At 44.8% G+C, this 27,318-nt stretch overlaps 5 protein-coding genes across 5 annotated transcripts; all 5 read right to left on the reverse strand.

The window, feature by feature from the left end:
• Positions 1-628: 628 nt before the first annotated feature.
• On the reverse strand, positions 629-1,588 carry LOC129118762 (taste receptor type 2 member 2-like). The gene has a single exon (XM_054630328.2). It carries the CDS (start codon positions 1,586-1,588, stop codon positions 629-631), a length of 960 nt encoding a protein of 319 aa, XP_054486303.2.
• A 2,097-nt stretch (positions 1,589-3,685) lies between these two features.
• On the reverse strand, positions 3,686-4,636 carry LOC129118353 (taste receptor type 2 member 9-like). The gene has a single exon (XM_054629683.2). The coding sequence runs from the start codon at positions 4,634-4,636 to the stop codon at positions 3,686-3,688; it is 951 nt and encodes a 316-aa protein (XP_054485658.2).
• An 8,733-nt stretch (positions 4,637-13,369) lies between these two features.
• Positions 13,370-14,323, reverse strand: LOC129118794 (taste receptor type 2 member 2-like). The gene has a single exon (XM_054630376.2). The coding sequence runs from the start codon at positions 14,321-14,323 to the stop codon at positions 13,370-13,372; it is 954 nt and encodes a 317-aa protein (XP_054486351.2).
• A 3,668-nt stretch (positions 14,324-17,991) lies between these two features.
• Positions 17,992-18,983, reverse strand: LOC129118861 (taste receptor type 2 member 9-like). The gene has a single exon (XM_054630456.2). It carries the CDS (start codon positions 18,946-18,948, stop codon positions 17,992-17,994), a length of 957 nt encoding a protein of 318 aa, XP_054486431.2. The 5' UTR covers positions 18,949-18,983.
• A 3,675-nt stretch (positions 18,984-22,658) lies between these two features.
• On the reverse strand, positions 22,659-27,088 carry MTRES1 (mitochondrial transcription rescue factor 1). The gene is made up of 4 exons (XM_054629524.2): positions 26,933-27,088; positions 24,974-25,406; positions 24,095-24,167; positions 22,659-23,111 (listed from the first exon to the last, which is right to left on the reverse strand). The coding sequence occupies exons 2-4, from the start codon at positions 25,396-25,398 to the stop codon at positions 22,935-22,937; spliced, it is 675 nt and encodes a 224-aa protein (XP_054485499.2). The 5' UTR covers positions 25,399-25,406; positions 26,933-27,088; the 3' UTR covers positions 22,659-22,934.
• Positions 27,089-27,318: the final 230 nt, after the last annotated feature.

Here is a 27,318-nt window from a genome sequence, read left to right on the forward strand (position 1 = left end):
CAGGAGAGCAGTCCCACAGAGCAGGCAATCCTGTCCTTGCAGGCAGTGGGGCACAGAGGACGTGCAGGGCTGGAGTGGGAAGGGGGCTCTGCACCCCCTGAGCTCCCCAGGGCTGTTCCTGCCTCGCTCTTTGTGGCTCAGTGACCACCTCTGGTGAGTGACAGGGCTCAGCGTGTTCACACTGAGCTATCAGCCACTGCCAGGCACTGATACAGCCCATAATATATCACACAGAAGGGCCACAGCAGAAGGAAAGGTGTTCCAAAATAGAGAGAAACCCTGCAGTTGATTTCAGTTGTTTCATTCAGAAAATGCCAGAGCATTTGGTGGTCAGTTTGCAGTATTTTTACTACCCTTTTACAGCCAGCCCCTGTACCAGGTCTAAATAAACTTTGTTACTGACAATAATTAAACTCAAATAATTATCTACATGAAATTATAATTGAAAATATATTGTGTAAGTCACATTAATTTAGTTCATAGTATTTGAATTATATATTCTTAATATCAGTGATGAGAACATTTGTATCACATACAATGCTTGGAAAGTTGCACTAGAGATTAAACTACTTGTTTTCTATAATGTAATATTACCATTTTGCATGGGCTCCAGATTTTATTACAGCTCCTAACTCATGCAAACCTTGCGTTTTACACTTCTTTCTAAGGGAAGAATCTTTAGCAGTGCCTTTTCTAATTTGGGATTGCTGAAAACCAGAATAAGGGAGTGAAGACCCGGAAAAATGTACTGAAATATTAAAATGAGAAATGTCAGTTGATTTGCCTTCTTTGTGACATAAACCATATTTAAGACCAAACATACAAAGTTGATGCTGTAAACCACTAAGAAGGAGAAAATAGATTTCATGGCTCTGATGTGGGCATCCATGCTGAGGTCCTTCATGGAGTTGGTCTGCATTGTGCGCTTGTGTCTCCAGAGAGAAAAGAGAAGGAAAACAGCAGAAAAGATGACTACCAGGAATGAAGCAGCATATTCAAAGCCAGCGAGAAAAAAAGAAGGGAAAAAATGTTTGTCCATTTTGATATTTGCTGTCCCCAAATTTCCTTGTCTTGTGGAATTTCTGTTGCAGTGCGGTTTATTAGCGATGTCATAGGCAACGATGCCGACAGCCAAAGCTAAAATTCCTGACCCCAACAAGAGCCCAGGCACCATCCTGTCAATTTTTACTTTCAGGTAGCTGAAGAAACTGTTCCTGAAATTGGCGATTTTTATACAATAAAAACCACAAAGAGAGGCTGAAAACCACAAGTTGCAATGATTAAAAAAGGATTGAAAAAATACAGCTAGTTGAAGTATACTTTGAACATAAAGGTAATTGGGATAAATAAAGGAAAGAAATTTATATATCCAGGCGATGCACAAATACCAAAACCTGGAGCATCCCAGCAGCAGCAAGATCTTCTCATTAGAGTTCAAGGTTTTCTTTTTGACCCAGGCAATGCAAAGCACACAAACGATGAAAGCATTAATCCACATGCCAGGAAACACCTCCACGGTGATGATGGCCACAGTTAAGACCCCATATGAAGTGACATTGAATTGCTGTGGAGGGTGACAAGCTCCCATGGTGCCAGCTGGGGAGCAGAGCTGTGCTGGCCAAGGGGGCTGTGGCAGCAGAGGCCTGAGGCAGGTCAGTGGCTGCTGTTGGTGGAGTGTCAGGGGTGGCAAGAGGAGCTTTATAGAGCTGCTGCTGCTGCTGGGGGGGATTTTGGTGCCGCTGCTGTGGGCAGCAGGGCAGGTGCAGGGATGTAAATGTGCTGGGTATCCCCTTACCCGGGGCCACTCTTGACTATTTGAATGTTGGTTTGGGGGGGATGTGCTGGGTGTCACAAACAGCAGAGATGTTTTTCTGCGGTGTTGTGATTTTGATACTGATTCCTGCTTGATCAGTGTCTGGCTTGAGGATCTGGGTTCTTCTGATCCTTTGTCACCTACTATGTCCAATTTTATTTTTGATTGCATTAATTTTTAAATGTTATTTCTTTTGGTTTTTTTTTTTTTTTTTTTACATTTATGATGGGCAGACTATATGCCTTGAGGGAATTTTTGATTTCCTGATAGTGCCTGTTCTCCGCTTAAGGCTTTGATGTGAGTTTCCTCCTCTTTTCCTGAATGAATAGAAAACCTCTGTGGGGTTGTTGGGGTTTTTTTCCTTGTTTGTTTGTTTGCTTGATTGCTTGCTTCTTTCTTCTTCTCTCCATATCTTTGTGAATAGAACTTATTTCTATTACAACTGGTGTGTAGTTGAACTATCTGGGCTGGGACTGTGCAGGACCACACCATGGCTGAATTTTGGGCTCAGCTCTGCATGGGGAATCTGGCCTCTTGAAAACAAAATAATTTAAAATCAGAGTCTCAAATACCAGGTTTTCAATGCATGGAATGTGTGGATTTGGTCTTTAACACACAGGGTCTGCTTTTAGTTCAAAGCCATCCCCTCCAGTGTCATTGGAGAAGGGGGGAGATTCACCAAGACTTTGTACCTACCACACCCTGTGGAGACTGTGTGGTCTTGGGAAAAGGAAATATTGTAGTGATTAAGATGTTACTCTGGTTTAAAAGGTTGCTTCTTTCATTTCATGAACAGGAGCAAATCTTTTTGAAGGTGATAATATGAAAAATACACACCTGGCACTGAGTATGCACTAAATTGTCCCTCTGAATTAGAGCTGGTGAAAGAAATGAGCAGTTAGATTCTGTTCTGTTGATGCTGGAATTATTTAATATTTACATGACCTTTTGTGGATTGTTAAACTTAGACACCTGCCAGACCCTCCACCCGGCCTCTTCTTCACTCTTGCTCTGCAACAGGTCAAGAGGGAAAATAGAAGATGGAAAAGCTCATGGGTTGAGATAAGGACAGGGAGATCACCCACCAGTTACTGTCACGGAGAAAACAGACTCAAAATTAATTTAATTTATTCCTGCTTGAATATAGAATAGGATGGGGAGCAACAAGCACAAAACTAGAGAACTGTCCTTCCACCCTTCTTCATCACAGCTCAAAATTCACTCTTTCATTCCCAGCTTCTCCACCTCCTCCCCGACATGGTGTAGGGTGACATTGAATAGCGGTTGCAGTGAGTCCGTAAAAAGTTTTCTCATCCACTACTTCCTCTTCATGCTCTCTTCCCTGCTAGAGTGTGGATCCCATCTGTGGGCTGCAGTCCTTGAGGATCAGATGTCTCCAATACGGGCGCTCCTCAGACTGCAAATTTTTCAAGTTGCACCCACCCTACCCAGTGTTACAAGTGATAATATTGCAAAAAACAGAGACACAGCAGAAAGAAATATAAACCCAAACACAAATAAACTTGATGCTAATTAAGTCATTTTTCAATCAGCAATTGCCAAAGCTCTTGAGGAAGGTTTGCAGTACTCTTATTGCCCCTTTGCATCCAGCCCATGTACCAGATCTAAATGAATTTGTTACTGACAAGAATTGAACTCAAAGAATTACCAAAATGAAGTACTAGCAATAATCTAATTCATACTCATTTGGCTCAAAGAATTTGAAAGATTTATTCTTAACTTCATGCTAAAGAAAGAACATCTGTATCATCTACACTGCCCAGAGAGTTGCCTTAGAGATAAATTGACTTGTGTCTTATAATGAAATACCAAGATTTTGTGTGGGCTCCAGCTTTTATTACACTTCCTACCTCATGCAATCCTTATGCACTTGACACAGGATAGAATCCTTATCAGTGTCTTTTCCAGTTTGGGATTGCTGAAAATCAGAATAAGGGAATGAACACCTGGAAAAGCATACAGAAATACTAAACTAACAAGTGCCACATACTTTTCTTTCTTTGTTGAAGGAATTAGTGACAGAATCAAAAATATAAAGTTAATACTATACATTATAAAAAAGGAGAGAATAGATTTCATGGCTTTGATGTGGGCATCAATGCTGAGGCTGTTCATGGAGTTTTTCTGCATCTTGCATTTGTGTCTCCAGAGAGAAAAGAGAAGGAGAAAGGCAGAAGAGATAACTGCTGTGAAAGGTGTGACAAATCCAAAGCCATAGATAAAATAAATCTGGAAAAAATTTTCATCCATTTTGCCTCTAACTTTTGAAAAATTTCCTTGCCCAGTGGAATTGTGGTTGATACTGAGCTCTGTAACAGCGATGTCATAGGCAATAATGCCGATAGCCAAGGCTGAAAGCAATGATGCCAACAAAAGCCAGGGCACAATCCTGTCTGTTTTTACTTTCAGGTAGATGAAGAAGCTGTTCCTGAAATTGGCAATTTTTACACAATAAAAAACACAAAGGCAGGCAGAAACCCACAAGTTGGAACAATTAAAAGAGCTTTGAAAAAATACAATTAGTTGAAATGTGGGTTGAACAAAAAGGTAATTGGGAGAAGTTATTGAAAGGGAGCAATATACCCATGAGAAGCACAAATACCAAAACCTGGAGCATCCCAGCAGCAGCAAGATCTTCTCATTAGAGTTCAGGGTTTTCTTTTTGACCCAGGCAATGCAAAGCAAACAAACGAGGAAGGCATTTATCCACATGCCAGGAAACACCTCCACGGTGGTGATGGCCAAAGCCATGGCCCCATATGCAGTGACATTGAATTGCTGTGGAGGGTGACAAGCTTCCATGGTGCGAGCTGGGGAGCAGAGCTGTGCTGGCCAAGGGGGCTGTGGCAGCAGAGCCTGAGGCAGGTCAGTGGTTGCTGTTGGTGGAGTGTCAGGGATGGCAAGAGGAGCTTTATAGAGCTGCTGCTGCTGCTGGGGGGGATTTTGGTGCCGCTGCTGTGGGCAGCAGGGCAGGTGCAGGGATGTAAATGTGCTGGGTATCCCCTTACCCAGGGCCAGTGTCACTCTTGACTATTTGAATGTTGGTTTGGGGGGGCTGTGCTGGGTGTCACAAACAGCAGAGATGTTTTTCTGCAGTGGAGAGTGTTTTGATGTTGATACTGATCCCTGTTTGATCAGTGTCAGGCTTCAGGATCTGGGTTTTTCTGTCTCTTGGTAACTTCCAATAAAGAAGTCTGTTTTGGATGTGTTCATTCAAAACTATTCTTTATTTTGGTTTCTTTTTATATTGATGGTGAGTAGAGCATTGTCTTGAGGGAATTTTAATTTCCTGATATTCCTGTTGTCTGCCTTATGCTTTGATGTGTGTTTCCTCTATGGTTTTGCTGATAGAAGAAAAACGTAGTATAGGATAGGGAATTTCCTTCCTTCCTTCCTTCCTTCCTTCCTTCCTTCCTTCCTTCCTTCCTTCCTTCCTTCCTTCCTTCCTTCCTTCCTTCCTTCCTTCCTTCCTTCCTTCCTTCCTTCCTTCCTTCCTTCCTTCCTTCCTTCCTTCCTTCCTTCCTTCCTTCCTTCCTTCCTTCCTTCCTTCCTTCCTTCCTTCCTCCCATATGTTTGTGAGATGTATGAAAGTTATCTCTATTGCAACAGGAAGGTGAATATGAACTGCCTGTGCTGGGACTGATCTTGTACAGGGATATTAAATAAAAATTTTAATTAATTTAATTAAATTGCAACACAGTACCATGGTTGGGACCTGGCCTCAACTCTTTGTGGGGAATATTTCACTTTAGAAAAATAATGCTATAGAATCAGAGTCTCCAATGCTGGATTTTCAAGCATGAAGATACGGATCAGGTGCTTGACACGCAGGTGTTTTCTGCTGGTTCAAATCCACCCCCTCCAGAATATTTTGAGAAAAGGAAGGGTTATCCAACACTTTGTATCTCCAACCCATGAGTATATTTTGGATGCCCTTATGCATCTCAAATGGCACAAGACTCCTGTTTTTGTTCCTCTGGATGGACACTCAGCTGTATTGGCATCTGAATCACGTCATACAAATAATAAATTGGTACCATCTGTGCTTGTTCAGGCAGAGCTGCTTTCCTCTCCAGAATCTGTTTCTTTCTCCTTTATGACATGGGGAATCCCAGATGATTAGCCTTAGTTAGCTAGCTAGTTAGGTGAATGGTTGCCTAAATTCTGGCCCATTCCATTACAGCTGTGTATCAACTCTAATGCACAATGTTATGTTTATGTCCTTAACAACTGGAAAGAATGCTCTGAGAAACAGTTCCCACAGAGGAAAATTTCCCATTGCCCCTATCCCAGGTGACACCCTGGCAAATAAGATTTTTTTGTTGTGGAATCCCTGTATGACTTGCCTTAGATAAAGCCTGCTTTTTCCAGATCTCCAGTCTGCTTATCCTGTACCATTTTCAATTGAGTAATGGCTGTGTCACTGCTGTGTTACTGCTGGCCAGCCCGAGCAGTGCAGCTCTGCCCCAGCAGATGTTCCCAATGTGCCCTGGTGATAACCCAGATGCTGAGGAGTGGCAGATTGAACTGGTATCTGTGAATCTGGCTGAGATCTCCATCCAGATAATGAGGTCAGGAAATCCTAATCTCAAGAACCTGCATGCTGATCTCCTGCACCCTTCCTGCCTTATCTCTTCTTAACAGTCCCAGCTCACTACAAGCAGGGAGGAAATGCAGATATTTTGCAAGTAAAATAATTCAGAACATCCTCCCTTCTTGTTTTCACCTAATTTTGGCACTGTTTTAAATTCACCAAAAAAAGAAGTATATAAACCTGACATGGTGCAGCAGTGCATCTGTGTCAAACCTCTGACTTTGCTCCATGCTCTCAGCCAGGACAGCATTGCACTGATGTGACAGAGCTGCAGTATTAAAGAAAAAAAGGATTTTTCCTGATATTGGATGGTGTTTCTGACAGAGATTCCTGAATCCTGAGTGCCTACAAAATCAGAGCCCTGCAGGAGGAGGAAAGGGTTTGTCTTCTCTTGGGCAAGACTTACACTTGGAATATCCATGTCTGGATGCAGGCAGTGCTGGGGCCCAGGGGCTCCTTGTGAGGGGAGGTTGGGGCTGCACCATGCTGGACACACTGTGGTGTTTCTCAAGTGTTGATGACATCAGGGTTTTGACCAGACCAAGCCACAACCCCTGACCCTGCAGATGGGCCCCTGTGAGTGCAGCTGTGTCTGTGCTGTACAGGTGGAGAGCAGGAACTGCCACAGAGGAATCCCCCTTAGACCAGAGAGATGACGACTGGGAATTCCAAAAAGAAGAGCTTGAGAGCTGCCATGTTTTCTGGAGAACTGCACAACCTCTGCTCAAAAATGGAACTAAAAGGGAGAAGCAGTAGTGTGTTGTGTCTCTTTTGTAGCCTCTGGTGGTGCCTCTCTTTTTTTGGTAGTGGGGTTGAGGTGGTGCTTCCCCCTCCCCTTTTCAGGCTGTGATTTGAGAAATGCTCGTTAGGCCTCAGCCTTGGTGAGCAGCACCTGGGCCCAGCTCCTCTTGAGCTTATCAGAGCTACTGTCTGCTCCCAGGAACTGCTGCTGCCTAATGAGATCCTGGGCTTTTTTTATGAACAGCCTAAGAAATCACTTTTTTTTGCCTGAATGGCAGAACATCCTGGTTCTCACACTTTCAAAGAAGGAGTGTCGAACTGAAGTGCAGCCAGGATGAAACATTGTTATGACTAAAACCCATTTTCTTGCAGCCCTTTAGACAAACATGAGAGTCCAAAATGAGACCCTTTGAGCTCTCCTAGTGTGCCATGACCAGTGAGGCCTCACATAGGTGGGAACTCTCAAGTTTGCTGCACTCAGAGATCCCTGACCAACACCCTGATCCTGGGCCTATCCCCCACTCCTTGAGGCTCAATTCTCGGCCTGGTGATGAGATGTAAAGACATCCAAAGCAAATATTTCACTCCTTTTGAGGGGAATTTTTCACAGGTACCTTGCAATGACTCTGTCTGCGTGCATACATGTGTGAATGTGCTTTGACAAATATGGGAGAAATGCTGCTCTCTTAGATGTTTAAGTATCTTAGATATTTATGTAAATTAGGCCTGTAAATAAGTTTAATATAAGCTAAAAGCTAAGTTAAATGCTGTTAAGTGTTATTCCTCTGCTAAATTGTTAAATTTAAGAAGAAAGTTAAGTACTTTTGAGTGCTGTTAAGCTTTGAGGCTCTATTCCTTTTTATCCTTGCCCTTTCTACCATTTTGTTGTATACACCTAAACACTCACTAACACACACACATAAACACACAGAGATAGTCCTTGGTTCATTTCTATTTTGATTGATGGGATTTTTTTTTTCCTGTTTTTTCCCTTGGTGTGCCTTAACTATCTAGGAAGTAGTAGAGTGAATCTTGTCAACAAACTTCATCATGCTCTTGCTTATTATTAAATCTGTTTTTTACTGATACCTCTGCCAGTGATTTTTGAAGCAATCTCAAGCACTCATTTTGTAACATGAAGTTGTTACATGCCTTCCTTAGCAGATACCTGTAGTTCCCCCTTCTGGCTAAAGGGGAGACATTGGTGTTGGGCTTTCTTTGGACACGTGGGTTGAACAGGCTGTAACTCACATTCCTGGCCCAGCAAAAGGGAACAGATGCTCATCACTTCTTTCATTTCTCTGTGACTTCCAAGAGCATTGGAGCACTGCCTTGTTTTTAGCAGTGCCCCCAGCCCCTTTTATGACTCTGCTCAGGGGAATGGTGTGTCCAAAAGATCTTGGGCTTCAGTTCCTCCCTTGTCTGAGGGAGGCCTCAGATATTTGGTCTCCACCTCTGGCAGATACTTTCCTCCTGGGAGAACAGGAGGCCAAACAAACCCTGCCAAGAATGGGTGGAAAATGCACCACTAGCACCAGGCACAGGAAAAAATGTCCCTCTGTGCCCAAGCTAGTGACAGAAATGAACAAAGCAGATTCTGCTCTGCTCATGCTGGAATTCTTTCATGTTCAGAGAATATGCTGGGGTTTGTTGAGCTTGGGTGGGTGCCATGCCCCCACCTAGCTGCTCCTTTATTCTTGTTCTGCAATAGGCCAAGAGGAGAAGAGAAGGTGCTACTGTCATGGAGAAAACAGACTTGAGTTGAGAAAAATGAATTTATTTTATTGGCTATTGATAATAGAGTAGCATAATGAGCAACAAACATAAAACTAGAACCCTTTGCCTTCTCCTCTTCATCTTCACAAATTAAAATTCACTCTTTCATTCCTGGCTTCTCCAGTTCCTCTGCCACAGTAGTGTGGGGGGATGGGGAATGAAGGTTGCAGTCAGTCCATAAAAAGTTTTCCATTCCTTCCTCCTCACTTTCTCCCATGCTCAAGTGTGAATCCCATGGGCTGCAGTCCTTCAGGATCATGGCAGCTTTGAAAGACTGCCATAGCCTGCAGTCTTTCAAGTTGCACCCACCCTACCCAGTGTTACAAGTGATAATATTGCAAAAAACAGAGACACAGCAGAAAGAAATATAAACCCAAACACAAATAAACCTGATGCTGAGTTAAGTCATTTTTCAATCAGCCAATGCCAAAGCGCTTGAGGAAGGTTTGCAGTACTCTTATTGCCCCTTTGCATCCAGGCCATGTACCAGATCTAAATGAATTTGTTATTGAGAAGAATTGAACTCAGAGATGCTCCACCCAGGGGGCTGAGCCAAGAATTCCTACCTGGATGTAATCTGACATTTGGAACACCAGAGGCAGCCTTTTCTCACTGAATTCCCAGAGGAAGACTATGCCCATCTACATCACCACTGCACCTGCAGAAGAAAATTACACTCTTCTACAGGATCATTGCTTACACAGAAGTACACCTGGCACTGCAGGAGGGCTGTAGCCACCATTCAATCAGGCTGCTACCAACACCCTGCCCCACAAGGTGTCAGGTCGTGTTCTGACTCTGTAAGTAGTTTTTTTTTGTACCTTCCATTTGTATTTTTAATTTTCCTAGTAAAGAACTGCTATTCCTATTCCCCTGTCTTTTCCTGAGAGCCCCTTAATTTCAAAATTATAGTAAGCTGGAGAGAGAAGGTTTACATTTTCCATTTCAAGGGGGACTCCTGCCTTCCTTAGCAGATACCTGTCTTTTCAAACCAAGATAGTCATTAGGGCCACAGTTGTGGCCCTGTATGTAGTGACACTGGATTGCTGTGGAGGGTGACAAGCTTCCATGGTGCGAGCTGGGGAGCAGAGCTGTGCTGGCCAAGGGGGCTGTGGCAGCAGAGCCTGAGGCAGGTCAGTGGCTGCTGTTGGTGGAGTGTCAGGGATGGCAAGAGGAGCTTTATAGAGCTGCTGCTGCTGCTGGGGGGGATTTTGGTGCCGCTGCTGTGGGCAGCAGGGCAGGTGCAGGGATGTAAATGTGCTGGGTATCCTCTTACTCGGGGCCAGTGTCACTCTTGACTATTTGAATGTTGGTTTGGGGGAGCTGTGCTGGGTGTCACAAACAGCAGAGATGTTTTTCTGCAGTGGAGAGTGTTGTGATTTTGAGACTGTTCTCTGTTTGATCTGACAGACAGAGCCTTTCTCTTGCCCCCTGTCCTTGAGGTGGCATAGAATAACCCCTGAGTGCTGGCCCTGCCCTTTCCTGCTGTATCATCTGAACTGAACCCTCTCCTGAACAACTATCCTCTACCTGGAGATGATAAAAAAATTAACAAAAAATTTACCCTGGCAAAAATTAACCCTGTCCTGGTCAGAACCAGGATAAAATATTACAATAGCAGGATCACACTGTGACTGTGGCTTGGAATCAGCTCAGTGTGAGGAATATGGTACCTTAAAAAAAGTAAAGGTGTCTATAAATCAGAATCTCCAGTGCTGAGTTTTGAGATCAAGAAAATATGGATCAGGTGCTTGAAAGACAGGGGTCTGCTTTTTGTTCAAATCCCTCTGGCACCACTGAAGAACAGGAAGGATTCTCCAGGACATTGTATCTACCAGCTTATGTGCATTTTTTTCAATGTCCTTGTGCATCTCAAAATGCATCAGACTGCTGATTTTATGCATATGGAGGGACACACAGCTGTATTAAGATCTGAGAGACATCACACACAGACTGCATTGCTTCCATCTGAGCTTGGTTTAGGCTGAACATCTTCCCTCTCCAGAATACTTCATTATTATAGGAAATCCAAGAGGATTAGCCTTGATTAGCTAACTGGTTAGGCTATTAGTGGCCCAGTTTCTTCTGAGAAAATCTATTCAATCCATAACTGGCCTTCAATATGCAGAAGACCACAATTGTTTCAGAACCCTAGAAAACAAAATGAAATCTCCTCAGGGCAGGTGTCACAAACTTGTCATGGAAATATAAATTCAACTCCAAATGCTTCCTAGCTCCAGAAGGTGGATTGGCATGTTATCAAGTGGCATTAATTATTTGTTTGCTTGTTTCTGGGGAGTTGCTATTTAAGGAGAGTTGGGTAGTTTCGTGAGGCAGCCTGCTAGTCTGTGTGGTCTTTGGAAAAAGTGATACTGCAGTGGTTGAGAGGTTGCTCTGGCCTAAATGGTTGTATCGCTTGGTTCAGAAGCAGGAAGGAGGCTTTTGGCAGGTGAGATGAGAAATGCACACCTGGCACTGGGTGTGAGGTAAAACAACCCTCTGAGCGTGAGCTGGTAAAATAAGTGACCAGTTCAGGTTCTGCTCTGTTCATGCTGGTGTGAAGGAAACTTTCCTGTCTCACCACCCAGGCAGCCTCTGACAGTCACGGCCCAGCACCAGAGACTGTCACTGCAGGGACCAAAGCCCCTTCACCATGGGCAGCTGCCCCACTCCACTCCCTGCACACACCACGCTCACAGCCAGACCAGGTTTCCTCACCAGCTTGGCACTGGCTTTCCCATAGTGGAGTATCAGGCCTCTGGATCTTTCAAGCACTTTAATCATGGCACAGTAGCACAGAAGCAGCTCAAGCTGGGTGCCTCTGAGGAGGTAGCCCAAACAATTGAACCCCTGGGATTTTGTGTCCTTCCTGTCAGTGCACATGATGACTGGGGTGTCTTAAGTGTCCAGTCAGCTGGCTGGTGCCACAAGTCCCTGTGCCCTTTGCTGTGCAAGGCTTGGCACCATGCTTGGGACTCCCAGCACTTCCCCACAACCTGCAGCTCCCTCCCATTGCAGCTGCTCCCTGAGCTGTCTGCACTGAATGTGTTCCTCCACACTGGAACTATTTCACATTTCACTCTCATGGTGTGTTGTCCTTGGGCAGCTCTTAGAGCCCCCCTAGTCACTCCTTGACTCTCACTCTGGAATAGGACAAGGGGGCAAAATAAGATGGAACTGCTCATGAGATGAGACCAAGACAGGGGAATCACTCCCCAGTTATTCTCACAGACAAAACAGACTTGACACAGGGAAAATCAGTTTAATTTATTGCCAATTGAAAACAGAGTAGGATGATGTAGAACATGCACACAACTAGAATATTTGATCTTCACCCCTGCAATAATCTCTGGCTCAGTTTAACTCATTCAGATTCTCTAGCACCTCTTCTCCTCAGGAGCACAGGAGCACAGGAGCACAGGGAATGTTGTTGGCAGTTCATAAAAAGTTGTCTCCTTCATTTTTCTCCTGCTCCAGCATGGCTCCCTCCCATGGCCTGCAGTCCTTCAGGACTTCTCTTTTCCCAGAGGAGCCACAAGGGTCGCTGATGAGATGAGCAACGTCTGGTGTTGGGACCATTAGAGTGCCTGGAATTGGCTTTTCCCAGCATGGGACAGCCTTGACCTCACCTGGTTGAGACCCCACAGGCCCCCAGCTGCAGCTCCTGGCCCAGGCACCCTGTACATCTGCCTGTGGGTCACTGTGAGATGAAGCTGTGGCTTCATTCCACGCTGCACCTTGCACAAAACCCACCTTCCTGGGGCTGTAACTGAGCCAGAGTGCACTGGGAAAAGCCAATCTCATCTCCAGGTCAGAGCAGTCCCACAGAGCAGGCAATCCTGTCCTTGCAGGCAGTGAGGCACAGAGGACACGCAGGGCTGGAGTGGGAAGGGGGCTCTGCACCCCCTGAGCTCCCCAGGGCCGTTCCTGCCTCGCTCTTTGTGGCTCAGTGACCACCTCTGGTGAGTGACAGGGCTCAGCGTGTTCACACTGAGCTATTAGCCACTGCCAGGCACTGATACAGCCCATAATATATGCCACAGCACAGGGCCACAGCAGAAGGAAGGATATACCAAAATTGAGATAAAGCTGTTGTTTCATTCAGTCAATTCAATCAGTGAAAACTAAAATGTTTGAGCCAGGTTTGCAGCATGATTATTGTCCTTTTGCATCCAGCACCTGTACAAGGTCTAAATGACTTTGCTACGTACAATAATTTAATTCTAAGAGCTGTTTTAATTAAATGCAAATAAAAATTCATTTGCCTCCTACTAACATTAGTTTAAAGAGTTTGAAATGTATATTCCTAACATCTAGGCTGAACTTCTCTCCAATCTACTCTGCCTGGAGAGTTGCAATGAACATTAATTGAAATTGTTTTCTCTAAAGATATTTTGCATGAGCTCCAGCATTTGTAACAGTTTCTACCTCATGCAAAGCTTGCACTTCACACAAGAGAGAATCCTAAGCAGTGTCTTTTCCAGCTTGGGATTGCTGAGAATGAGAATAAGGGAATGAACACCTGGATAAGCATGTTGAATTGAGAAACTTAGAAATAGCACATGACTTTGGTAATCCATTGAATAAACTAGAGTCAAGATCAGAAACATAAAGTTGATGCTGTACATTATGAAGAAGGAGAGAATAGATTTCATGGCTCTGATGTGGGCATCCATGCTGAGGCTGTTCATGGAGTTTGTCTGCATCTTGCACTTGTGTCTCCAGAGAGAAAAGAGAAGGAAAACAGCAGCAAAGATGACCACCAGGAATGAAGCAGCAAGTACAAAACCAGTGAGAAAATAAAGATGGAAAAAACGTTCCTCTATATCAATTGTTGCTTTCCAAAGTTCTTCTGGGCAGGTGAAATTGAGGTTTTTACAGATAGCTTTATCAATAGTGTTGTAGACAAGAATTCCAATAATCAGGGAGAACATCAATGACCCCAACAAGAGCCAGGGCACCATCCTGTCAATTTTTACTTTCAGGTAGATGAAGAAGCTGTTCCTGAAATTGGCAATTTTTATACAATAAAAACCACAAAGACAGGCAGAAACCCACAAGTTAGAACAATTACAAAAGCTGTAAGAACCTTGAAGTAGTGGAAATATGGGATGAACTTGAAGGTAATAGGGAAAAATTTCTGAGACAAAGACATGTAACCATGAGAAACACAAATACCAAAACCTGGAGCATCCCAGCAGCAGCAAGATCTTCTCATTAGAGTTCAAGGTTTTCTTTTTGACCAAGGCAATGCAAAGCAAACAAATGATGAAAGCATTTATCCACATGCCAGGAAATGCCTCCACGGTGATGATGGCCAAAGCCATGGGCCCATACACAGTGATATTGAATTGCTGTGGAGGGTAACAAGCTCCCATGGTGCGAGCTGGGGAGCAGAGCTGTGCTGGCCAAGGGGGCTGTGGCAGCAGAGCCTGAGGCAGGTCAGTGGCTGCTGTTGGTGGAGTGTCAGGGGTGGCAAGAGGAGCTTTATAGAGCTGCTGCTGCTGCTGGGGGGGATTTTGGTGCCGCTGCTGTGGGCAGCAGGGCAGGTGCAGGGATGTAAATGTGCTGGGTATCCTCTTACCCGGGGCCACTCTTGACTATTTGAATGTTGGTTTGGGGGAGCTGTGATGGGTGTCACAAACAGCGGAGATGTTTTTCTGCGGTGGAGAGTGTTGTGATATTGATACTGATCCCTGTTTGATCAGTGTCAGGCTTCAGGATCTGGGTTCTTCTGTCCCTTTTTTGCTTATGATAATCATGCAGAGCCCTGGATGTGCTCAGCAGGTCAGGGGACTCAGTGTCCTTTTTAGTTTGAGAGTCTGTGTGCTGCAACATTCAGCCAGATGCTGGAGAAGTGGGGTTTATTTTGATGCTTCACAGGCATCGAAATCCATGTTTGTTTTTCCAATGGCATTGCCTTAAGCATAAAGTGATGAGCCCCAGAGTGGGCCAGGTGATGGGAGCAAGAAATCAAAGCTGGATTTTTTTACAAGTTAAATTTGGGACATATGACATAAATTGGTAAAAATCAGACAAGTCCCTGTGCCAGGGTTCCCATCTCATCTGCTTGGGAAAGTGAAGGCTTTCAAAGATGGCACCATGCTGAGTTTCCTCCACACTGCAATGCCCTAAAGCTTCCAAATGACTTTAGACCCTGAAAGCTGTGAGGTTTTTCCCAGGCAAGTTGTGTTAAGCTCTGTGGGGCATGGACTGCCCGTGCCCTTTGGGGTGGTACAGGACCTGTCCCATTTGGCCTTGCACAGCAGGACCACAGTAACCAAGGAGATCTCATCTGATGCTGTGGTGGAGGCAGGAAAAATGAAACCCCAAGCAAGAGCTCTCTGGCTACAGGAAATGAACCCCCAGCATTTTCTCTCTTCCAAATGATGGTAGCCATGTTTTCTGTGGGATATAAGAGCCAGGAATATGTTACATGAATATTCATATCACATGCTCCTAATTGCATTGATTGGCCACCATAAAGACTTGGAATGTGACCCAGAGCAGTTTTCCATCCTGGGCCAGCACTGAGCAGCCATTCCCATTGATTTCTGGCACCTCTCATGTGTCAGCTTCTCCAGGCTGGGCACATCCTGCATCTGTCCCCATGGGCTGTGCAGGGTGGCTGTGCTGATGGACACCCTGTTCTCTGCAGTGCCAGCTGAGTGGGGCTGGTGCACAGGACAGGGATTCTGTGCTGGCTGTCACATTCTCAGGGGTTTCAGGGGGATGGAAGAATGGATCTGCAGTGTGGTTCACTGGGGCTGTGGTGTTTTGTGTGGTAACATGTGCAAGGTGCTGGGTTTTGCCTGCTGAGTTTTGTGGCATGTGAGGTTGTGAGGGATGGATGTTGCAATGGATGTAGGGTATGAGATGGATCTTCCAGGGCTTTCCTGTGGAAGTGGTCAGGTTTGTCATGTTAAAGGTTGAAGTGCATGAGCAGCAGCAGGGGAAGGAGGGATGTGTGGCTGTTCCTGTCCTTGCAAGGTCTTTCACAGGGGAGATGTGTCTTGCAGAGCTGCTTACAATCTGCCTCTGGACCTGAGCTGCTGGTAGAAATGACCAATTCAGGTTCTGTTTTGTATTTACTGACACTATTTCGTGTTTCACCTGCTGTGATGGGTTGCCCTCAGGGAGAAGGCAGAACTCCACTGAGGTGTTCCTTCTCTCTCGCCCACAGGAAGAAAAGGGGTGAAAAACACGATGGAAATACTCAGGGTTCGAAAGAATGGCAGGGAGATCACTCACCAGTTACTGTCATGTACACAATGCATTTGACACCAGGAAAATGAATGTAATTTATTTAAATATAGAAAATTGAGCAGGATAATGAGGAAGAAATGGAAAACTTGATCACACTCCCTCCACACCCCTTTCATCTGAGGCTCAACTTCCCTTCTTCATCTCCAGCTCCTCCATCTCCTCCCCCACAGCAGCACAGGGGCAAGCTGAATAGGGGCTGCAGTCAGATCTTAATGAGTTGTCTCCTCCACTCCTGACTCCTCAAGCTGTTTCCCTGACTGAGAGCAAAGCCTGTTAGCTGGGTTTTTCACTGAGCCAGAGTGCACTGGGAAAAGCCAATCTCATCTCCAGGTCAGAGCAGGCCAGGAGAGCAGTCCCACAGAGCAGGCAATCCTGTCCTTGCAGGCAGTGAGGCACAGAGGACACGCAGGGCTGGAGTGGGAAGGGGGCTCTGCACCCCCTGAGCTCCCCAGGGCCGTTCCTGCCTCGCTCTTTGTGGCTCAGTGACCACCTCTGGTGAGTGACAGGGCTCAGCTTGTTCACACTGAGCTATCAGCCACTGCCAGGCACTGATACAGCCCATAATATATCACACAGAAGGGCCACAGCAGAAGGAAATGTGTTCCAAAATAGAGAGAAACCTATTCATTGCAGCCATTTCATTCTGTGAATACCAAAACATTTGTGGCAGGTTGGCAGGATTGTTATTCCATTTATTTTGATGCTATTATTCCATTCCATTATTATTTTTTGCAGCCAGTTTGTGTTCCAGTCTTGCACATTTTTCTGTTCCATTAAGAGTATAGAAATTTGGCAGAAAATAAAGCCCTTGCTGGTCCTCAGAGATGAAAGGGCCTGGGTGCAGCTCAGTTTAATTTCTGATTATGGCAAATTCAACATGTAAGTCTTGTCATGTTCAATAAGAACTTTCAGATTCACAGAATCACAACTCATGCATTTTATTGTAGAAATACAAATTTGGAATTGCCACTAATAAATACACTCACTGGACTAGCTCTAAATATATTTAGGAAAAAAGAAGAAAAACAGAAGAGCAGTGGGTATTTCATTAAGCTCAACTTCACCACCAGGTAGGCCTATGAGCAGAATTTCACCAGGGTACAATCTGACAAAATCAAAAGAGCAAATCTTAACCAAGAGGTGTTCCCTGTTTGGGGAGGAGAGCAAAGCAATCCTGCTGTCCTGTCTGCACAGTGGGGTCATGGTCTCATCCTCTGCCAGGGAGGGTTTGAAATGCCAAATGGATACTTTTGGGAGAAATGCAGGTGAGGCTGCAGTCAAAATACCTCCTTGCTGCCATGGTGAATGCTGGTGGGCAGCCAGCTGCTGTGGAGATGAGGGATACCCAGGGTTGTGATTGCAAAGGCTGTGACTCTTGGGAAGGGGCTGAACACTTAATTAGCATCACTCCCTCTTCCACTGGGCCCAGGCAGAGGTAAAGGGGCTCTGCCTGATGATCCATCACCCCACCAGCAGACTCATGTCCCCATTAATCCCTTCACCACACAGGGGCTTAAGCATCGTTCCTACCATCAGGGCCAAATGACTTTGTTAATAAAAAATTTATGTCTCAAACATTTAGCTAAATCTAAATATGATAAAAAGGTATTTAGTTCACAATAATTTAGCTCAAAAGATACAAATGAAGTTTTCATAACTTGGATGTTGAAGAGTGAACATCAATATCATCTACACTGCCTGGAGAGCTGCATCAGAAATTAAATTACTTGTTTTCTACAGTTTTCAAGATTTTGCATGAACTCCAGCTGTTATCACATTCCTACTTGATGAAAAACTCACACATTCTCTCACAGGAGAGAATCTTCAGCAGTGCCTTTTCCAGCTTGGGATTACTGAAAATCAGAATAAGAGAATGAACAGCTGGAAAAGCACACAGATATATATATAAAAGGAGTTTCATGATATTTTCTTTCTTCGTGGCATAAATTATTGTCAAGACCAAACATACAAAGTTGATGCTGTACATCACTAAGAAGGAGAGAACAGATTTCATGGCTCTGATGTGGGCATCCATGCTGAGGTCCTTCATGGAGCTTGTCTGCATCGTGCGCTTGTGCCTCCAGAGAGAAAAGAGAAGGAAAACAGCAGCAAAGATGACTACCAGGAATGAAGCAGCAAATACAAAACCAGAGAGTAAAAAAGTAGAGAAAAGATGTATATCCTTTCTGATAGTTACTTCCCAAAAATTTCCTTGGCAGGTGGAAGTGATGTTGTTCCTCTGGAGAGTTTCAGAGAGGTCAGCGATAAAGATGCTGATAGCCAAGGCTACAGTCTCTGACCCCAACAAGAGCCAGGGCACCATCCTGTCAATTTTTACTTTCAGGTAGATGAAGAAGCTGTTCCTGAAATTGGCAATTTTTATGCAGTAGAAACCACAAAGACAGGCTGAGACCCACAAGTTGGAATAATTAAAAAAGGTTGCCAAGGATCTAATTAGTTGACGTATGGTTTGAACTTGAAGGAAATTGGGATAAATCATAGAGAGGAAGCGGTATATCCATGTGAGGCACAAATACCAAAACCTGGAGCATCCCAGCAGCAGCAAGATCTTCTCATTAGAGTTCAGGGTTTTCTTTTTGACCCAGGCAATGCAAAGCACACAAACAATGAAAGCATTTATTGACATGCCCACAAACACCTCCAGGGTGATGATGGCCACAGTTGTGGCCCCATATGAAGTGACATTGAATTCCTGTGGAGGGTAACAAGCTCCCATGGTGCGAGCTGGGGAGCAGAGCTGTGCTGGCCAAGGGGGCTGTGGCAGCAGAGCCTGAGGCAGGTCAGTGGCTGCTGTTGGTGGAGTGTCAGGGATGGCAAGAGGAGCTTTATAGAGCTGCTGCTGCTGCTGGGGGGGATTTTGGTGCCGCTGCTGTGGGCAGCAGGGCAGGTGCAGGGATGTAAATGTGCTGGGTATCCCCTTACCCGGGGCCACTCTTGACTATTTGAATGTTGGTTTGGGGGAGCTGTGATGGGTGTCACAAAGAGCAGAGATGTTTTTCTGCAGTGGAGAGTGTTGTGATATTGATACTGATCCCTGTTTGATCAGTGTCAGGCTTGAGGATCTGGGTTCTTCTGTCCCTTTTTTGCCTATGATGATCATGCAGAGCCCTGGATGTGCTCAGCAGGTCAGGGGATTCAGTGTCCTTTTTAGTTTGAGAGTCTGGCTGCTGCAACATTCAGCCTACATGCTGGAAAACTGGAGTTTATTTTGATGCTTCACAGGCATCGAAATCCATGTTTGTTTTTCCAATGGCATTGCTTTAAGAATAGGTGATGAGACACATAGTGGAACATGCAATGGGGAGACACAGAAATTAAAGTTGGATCTTTTGCATGTTTAATTTGTGGCATATGGTGGGAAAGAGTAAAAATCAGGACAAGTCCCTGTGCCAGGGTTCCATCTCATCTGCTTGGGAAAGTAATGGCTTTTAAAGATGGCACCATGCTGAGTTTCCCCCACACTGCAGTGCCATGAAGCTTCCAAATGAATTTAGACCCAGGCAAGTTGTGTTAAGCTCTGTGGGGCATGGACTGCCCGTGCCCTTTGGGTTAGTACAGGACCTGTCCCATTTGGCCTTGCACAGCAGGACCACAGCAACCAAGGAGATATCATCTGATGCTGTGGTGGAGGCAGGAAAAATGAAACCCCAAGCAAGAGCTCTCTGGCTACAGGAAATGAACCCCCAGCATTTTCTCTCTTCTCTAAACAAGAAAAGATCTCTGTACTTTTCCTCTGTGATGTTATCTCTTATGAACAGATTCCTACTTTGGTTTGTTTAGAGAAAAAAATGATGCTTAGCTTGAAGGGCTGACTTCTTTCTAGGACAGGCCCATTTCCTACTCAAAGCCTACTTACTCAAGCTCTCTGCCTTGTGCTGTGGGTAGGGGTGTCATGGCCAAAGCCCTTTTCTACCTAATTGCTGAACATAGAGGTGAACATCCTCACAGCCATGACTTGTAATTTCAGATGTGAAATAGAGGAGCAGGATTCCATGCCTAAGCTAAAGGCACTCTAGGGATTTTGGTGCCTCTGCTGTGGGCAGCAGGGCAGGTGCAGGGATGTAAATGTGCTGGGTATCCCCTTACCCGGGGCCAGTGTCACTCTTGACTATTTGAATGTTGGTTTGGGGGGACTGTGCTGGGTGACACAAACAGCAGAGATGTTTTTCTGCGGTGGAGAGTGTTGTGATATTGATACTGATCCCTGTTTGAGCAGTGTCAGGCTTCAGGATCTGGGTTCTTCTGTCCCTTTTTTGCTTATGATAATCATGCAGAGCCCTGGATGTGCTCAGCAGGTCAGGGGACTCAGTGTCCTTTTTAGTTTGAGAGTCTGTGTGCTGCAACATTCAGCCAGATGCTGGAGAAGTGGGGTTTATTTTGATGCATCACAGGCATTGAAATCCATGTTTGTTTTTCCAATGGCATTGCCTTAAGCATAAAGTGATGAGCCCCAGAGTGGGCCCGGTGATGGGAGCAAGAAATCAAAGCTGGATTTTTTTACAAGTTAAATTTGGGACATATGACATAAATTGGTAAAAATCAGACAAGTCCCTGTGCCAGGGTTCCCATCTCATCTGCTTGGGAAAGTGAAGGCTTTCAAAGATGGCACCATGCTGAGTTTCCTCCACACTGCAGTGCCCTAAAGCTTCCAAATGACTTTAGACCCTGAAAGCTGTGAGGTTTTTCCCAGGCAAGTTGTGTTAAGCTCTCTAGGGCATGGAGTGCCCACGGACTTTCAGTTAGCACAGCACCTGTCCCATTTGGCCTTGCACATTTCCTTAGGAAATAACATTCCCTTTTGGGAAGGGAAACGAAATCTTGAGAACCTGAAAAGAAAGACTTAAAAACACTCTGGAAAGGAGATATGATCAAATGAAATGCAATTGAAAAAAAATCCCAAAAAACCCAGAAAATCGGGAGATTTAGTGTCTTCAAAAAATGGTCTGTGAGGAAATGAGCTGCAGTGCAAAGGACCAAAAGATGCCAAAACTAAGCTCACAGATGTTGCAAAAGCAGGGGGAAAACATCAAGGAGAAAGACACAACTTGGAGGGGAAGATATGAGGGACATGGCATGGATACTTAAAAAATAAAAAAAAAAATCTGTCCCAAAGTCAAAGCCATCAAAAGGCATGGCATGCCATCAAGTGCAGGGACATGCAGCAAAGCTTGCCAAAATTGATCCCTGCTGAAGGCCAAAACAGAAAGGAAGGACTTAGAAACACTCTGGAATAGAGATACCATCAAAGGAATTGCAATTGGAGGAGAAAAAAAAAAATTGGGAAATTTGGTGACTACAATAAAATGGACCGGGATTATATCAGGTGCAGTGCAAAGGACCAAAACAGGCCAAAACTAAGCTCACAGATGTTGCAAAAGCAGGGGAAAAAAGTCAAAGAGGAAGACACAACTTGGAGGAGAAGATATGAGGGACATGGCATAGATACTAAAAAAAAATAAAAAATCTTGGCCAAAGTGAAAGCCATCAAAAGGCATGGTATGCCATCAAGAGTAGGGACATAGACCAAAGCTTGCCCAATCGATCCCCATTGAAATTGCAAGATTTCGTTTCCTTTTGGGAAGGGAAACGAAATCTTGCAAAACTGAAAAGAAAGCCTTAGAAACTCTCTGGAAAGGAGATATAAGGAAGGTCCAGCTTGACCAGCCTGATCTCCATCTGTGATAAACCAACCTCCTTAATGAATGAAGGAAAGGCTGTGGATGTTGTCTACTTGGACTTTAGTAAAGCTTCTGGTATTTTCCACAGCATCCTTCTTGAGAAACTGGCTGCTTATGGCTTGGACAGGTGCATCATTCACTGGGTAAAAACTTTTCCAGATGGCTGGACCCAGAGAGTGATGGGGAATGGGGATAGTCTCTTCTCCCAGACAACAAATGATTTGACAAGAGGAAAGAGCATCAAATTGCACCAGGTGAGTTTTAGATTGGATATCAGGAAAGATTTCTTCACTGGCAGGGGTTGTCAAGCATTGGAACAGGCTGCCCAGGTAAGTGGTGGAGTCACCACCCCTGGAGGTATTTGAATGGTGTGTAGATGTGGCACTTACAGACACAATTTAGCGATGGGCTTGGCAGTGCTGGGTTAATAGTTGGACTTGATGATCCTGTCTCTTCAACATAAACTATTCTGATTCTATGATTCTCTGTCACCATGAAGTTTTCCTGCTTAGAAATATGTCACTGCAATCAGTAACCTGCTGTATTCTTGGTATAGCAGCAGCATATGTAAGCATGGAGTTGGTATTGTTAACCTTTAATTAAGATTAAATAATGAAAAAGGAACTTTACATAATTGAAGGCTTTCGTCATACTTCATGAATACAGAGATAAAACAAAGCCATTTTGCTTGATGTGATGTCAGCTTTAATGGAACCTTTCTGATTAACAAAATTAGACAGCAATTAAATAGTGATCAAATCAGTCTTTATTGATTCATTATTTATAAGAAACTTCCTGGAAATGTAAGTGTTGGATCTTTTAACTTACAGTACCACAAGACAAAGCTACCAGCAAAAAGTGACAGGCTTTATTGCATGATTATTGATGTACGCAGCAGAGTGAGATAACATTCTGACACAAGCCCTTAAAAAAGGGTACTGTAATTTTGTTCAACCAAAATTCATATTTAACAAAAAAATATGTTTTTCTGCAAAAATCTTATGCTGCCACATGCAACCCCTTGTTACTTAAGTACATCCTGTTTGGGCACTTTTAAGTTTTTCCAACGCCTCAAAATAACTTTGTATTTTTCATTTTCAGTTTTGTCAGATAATTTTTTCAAGACTACCCGCATAACTACTGCAGTTCCTGTTTCTTTATCTTCACCTATTATGAGATCCAGTGTGTCACCAAGTTTCACCTGGAAACAGAAAGAGATGAGTGATTATAAACATTCCTTGGGGAAATCCCCGCCATGTTCCTTTCTTTCCACTTAATATTCCTATCTCAGAGGAGAGGAGGAAGGCAGCCACTACCAGACCTATTATAGATCCTCCAGTGATGAACTTCCAGGAAAGCCATGGCAATACACAATTACATGTGTCAGGACCTCCCCTGCCAAGAGCTTCAGGCTCCATGTAATACAACCAACACCTAACTCTGTGAAAAAGGTTTCATGTATGTCTTTATTTCCTGTCAACACAGACACAAACCAGCAAAGTTCTTCTTCCTGCCTTTAAAACAGTTAAAGTGTTTCAAAGAACAGAGTGCTCAGCAAGTGCCTGTGCTCCTCTCACAAGTCACAGAAGCAGTACACCTCTCATAAACCAGCCTTAACTCTACAGGATCAGGAATCAAAACTTCTCACCATATTGCCCTTTGATGACAGTAGCCACCACTGAGGATCACCCTCACATAAAGAAAGGGTTGGTAGAAGTACATGTCTGGTGATCCTTCTGGCTCTCTCCTAACTGTGGTCCTGTGTGCTCTATTACAGGTACAACAACCTTCCCTCAGCTACTCCAGTTTCAATCCCTTTCTATCATCAAACTTCCTCTTATTCTTTAATCATGTGCCTGCTCCACCAATATCTCAGATTTAATAATTGCTACTCCACCAACCTCGCATAGTGGTATCATCACTTCTTTCAGCAGCTTAAAATGTTCCGTCCTTGCTGCCTTCTCCTGACTTTCAGACTTAGATTTGACTCTCCAACCACACAAGTTTCCTGTCTGCCTTAGGGAATAAAGTTTTACCCAGGGAACCATGGTCACACCATCCCCCCCAGGTGGAAGTGCTGTTAGCAATGCTGTGCATTCACCTTTGCAGAGTGATCTAGAGGGAGATCATGCCTTAGATATTTTCTTGTACTATATTAAAAAAAAAAAAATTAAAAAGTCTTACAGTTCTACTTTTCTTCCATAGTTTTTCTCCATTCAGCCTGAGTTCATTATTGTAGAATGCATCTTCTACTTTACTGAAGAAAAACAAGGTTTTATTGCAGTTACAGTGTGCAGCAAACAAAATGCAATTGTTTCTTTGCAGAAACACAACACCACCATTCATAGGCAAGGCACATTTCTACACCTCTAATTTGTGTGTAAAGGACACCTTCAGATTTGAACTGGAAGTAAAGAAAAGGGCTTTCACGAATACTAAATGAAATAATAGCCTATAGTTGCTCTGTGCCAGAAAAGCTGTTTCTAGAGATCTGTCTCTTGAATATCCAATAAATAATATCCCCTTTCCTGCACCAGCCAGTTTAATAATTTGTTAGTTATCAAGTTATACTAATATTTTGTTCCAACAACACAGTGATATCAGACTTCTGCAGGTGGCATTAGATCAAACACTGTGATACATTTATAGACTGCACATTTACCTGGTGGCCTGTGAAGCTTATACTTACCAGCCCCTATTTCTCCATTCATTTAAATAGTGCATTATTTTATTCCCTCAATCTCAAATTAGACCTTTTCATATTACACAGTACAGTATTTTGCATTTCCTTAATTTTAAATAAATAGGAAGTGATTACCAAATGCCTCCTCAGCAATCTTAGAAATACTGGAGATAGAAAAAAGCAAAATCAGGCTATTTCAAGGGAGGTTAATAAACAGGAACACCTATACATCCAAAACATCTATTTAGAGAGTCAAAAAAGCTACCCCAAAAAACTCCCCCACAAATACTGGAGTTATTCCAGCAGTAAAAGCTTATCAAAAGTCAAATTTTAGACGCATGACATCTTTCTCAGTAGCAAGTTGTTTCTTCTGTACTTACTTTCTTGCCATGTCTAGACCAGCTTTCAAGATCACGTCATATCGAAGAGACTGCACTACTTTTTCAAGATCCTTGTAATCTTTTACTACATTGGGGTCATTTTCAAATTCATCTTCCAAATTACTTTCATCTTCATCCTCTTCTTCCTCCTCTTCTTGTAAGCTTTGTCTGCTCTTTTTAGAGCTTTTGCTGCTTTTGTTCCTCAGAGAAAGTACTGAGATATACTCTGGAGAGAGTCTTAGTGCACTGAGTCTGACTGGGGAAAAACTGAAACATCTTCTGTAGTTTACTGTGCTTGCTTGACAGCTACAGAATAAGCTTCTCCTCCAAGTGGGATACAGTTTATTTGAGGGAAATTTCTCCCACAGTCCAAACCAGACATTCAGTTTTCTTAAAGTGCTGATGGGAAGTCTGAAGCCAGTCATAGCATAACCTAAAATAAAACAAACATTCTTATGTAAAAATGAGCAACTGCTTTGACGGATTGGAAGGATTTCCCTACATATGTCATAACACTTACTACAAAAAGATGAGTATCCAGTTCCCCATATAGTGATGCATCACCTGAAAGCACAAGGCTTTAGGTGGCTTTAGATCAGACTTTCTCATACACTGGCCAACACTACAAAGAGCTAAGACACCAGATGAGAAACAAACGCAGAAAAGCCCAGCAGAATACTTCATTTGTAATTACTTTTCTGGTGTTCAACATTAACTGTGCAAACACATTTGTGGCACTTTGCTCCCTACATCTGAAATACAATCACAAAATACACAGTAACGCCGCTATCTGTGTCATAAAAAGCAGGGGAGATCTCTAATTATCATGAGTCATTGTCAATACAAGCAAGTAGCTGAACACTGCAAGCAAGCAAATCCAGAAAAGCTGAAAGCTGCTTAACCTCCGTTTCTGCTTGGACCACAACACCCCTGCGTGGCAAAACACTGCACAACGTCCCCCCCTGTTTCTCCAGATGGGAACTGGCGCCGCGGTAGTGCTCGGCAGAAATAACACGGCTCTCTCTATGTACCGCAACAGGCGTAACACCATGAATGGCACTGGCAACAGCAGGCTCATATGAAAGCTCCCCGGTGCTGCTGTGTCAGACTGATCAATACAACGCTGCTGCTCCTCTCTCTGACCTGGAATAAGGAGGTGCAAACACCCCAAAACCACCCCAGATGTCTTTCAACGCTCTCAGAAACTGATTTACAGCCCCTACGAGCTGGGCGCTGCGCTGGCTTTTACTGTGATCTCATATCCACGGAAACACGTGTTTCCTTACGAGATTAGAGTCTGGTTTCCCCGCACCCAAGTGACCTCTGCCGAAACATTAAATGAGCCGGTATTTGTGGCTGAGAAAAAAGCCCTGATCAATGAGAGCAATTACTGGCCAAATAAAAATAACCACACCTCCCCTGGCTTTTTTCTTATATCTAAATATGTGACCTTAAAATATAGGACAAATAGTTTGAATTGTAGGACGGTACAGCGACTGCAGAAGACACAGGCCTCTCCTCAGTTCGGGGGCAAATTCCAACAGCTATTTGGAAATGCAAGAACGCGCAAAGAAATATTATTGCAAATATTGTTTGCAGAACGTGCAAACAAATATTATTCTTTCTTTTTAGCGCTCGACCTTAGCTTGTTCCGCGCAGGCCAGCGGGTACAAGCGGCCCGGGAGTGCGGTGAGCCCGCCCGGCGCCGCAGGCGCGCCCTCTCCGCCCCGCTGGAATCCCCGGGCGGGCAGAGCCGGGCCCGGCGCCCCCCGACCCGCCGGCGGGGAGCTCGGTGGCGGCGGCACCGGGCGGCCCCGCCTTCCCTGGCGGCTGCCCCGGGAGGCCGCAGGGGCCCGGCCGCGGCCCAGCCGCCGCCAGCCGCCTCCGCGACTCGGCCCCGCCGCCTCGGATCCTTGGCGCGCCCGCCCCGGCGGAGGGCGGCCCGCGGGCCGGCGTTACCTGGGTGCCGGGGCGCCTCGGCCCGGGCCGCGCTGCCGTCCCCGCGCCGCCGCTCGCCCGCCCGCCGGAGGCGGAGCCGGAGCCACCGCAGCCCCGGCTCGGCGCCCTCTGCCGGGGCCGGAGCTCGGCGGACCCGCTCGGCGCCCCGGGGCGGGACGGGCAGCGAGGGCGGTGCGGAGGCCGCTCCTTCTCCGCCCCGTGCCCGCCGGTCTGCGAGCCGAGGCGCCTCTCACGGTATCACGGAATGGGCAAGGTTGGAAGGAAGGCACCACAGTGTTATCTGGTCCCAACTCCCTGTTCAAGCAGGCTGTTTCAAGGCAGGTAGGGTGAAATAAACAGGAATGTCCATACATCCAAAACATATATTTAGAGACTCAAAAAAGCTA

Source organism: Agelaius phoeniceus, chromosome 3 (genome assembly GCF_051311805.1).
Source record: "Agelaius phoeniceus isolate bAgePho1 chromosome 3, bAgePho1.hap1, whole genome shotgun sequence".
NCBI classification, from domain to species: Eukaryota; Metazoa; Chordata; class Aves; order Passeriformes; family Icteridae; genus Agelaius; species Agelaius phoeniceus.

Excerpts from the sequence above, each read along its gene's own strand:
- MTRES1 (XM_054629524.2), bottom strand. The coding sequence starts at position 25,398 with ATGACTGGCTTCAGACTTCCCATCAGCACTTTAAGAAAACTGAATGTC. Across the intron at positions 24,168-24,973 it reads GGTCTAGACATGGCAAGAAA|TAAAGTAGAAGATGCATTCT; the intron begins GTAAGTACAGAA and ends GTTTTTCTTCAG. Across the intron at positions 23,112-24,094 it reads TATGGAAGAAAAGTAGAACT|GTGAAACTTGGTGACACACT; the intron begins GTAAGACTTTTT and ends TTCTGTTTCCAG.
- LOC129118353 (XM_054629683.2), bottom strand. The coding sequence starts at position 4,636 with ATGGAAGCTTGTCACCCTCCACAGCAATTCAATGTCACTGCATATGGG.
- LOC129118762 (XM_054630328.2), bottom strand. The coding sequence starts at position 1,588 with ATGGGAGCTTGTCACCCTCCACAGCAATTCAATGTCACTTCATATGGG.
- LOC129118794 (XM_054630376.2), bottom strand. The coding sequence starts at position 14,323 with ATGGGAGCTTGTTACCCTCCACAGCAATTCAATATCACTGTGTATGGG.
- LOC129118861 (XM_054630456.2), bottom strand. The coding sequence starts at position 18,948 with ATGGGAGCTTGTTACCCTCCACAGGAATTCAATGTCACTTCATATGGG.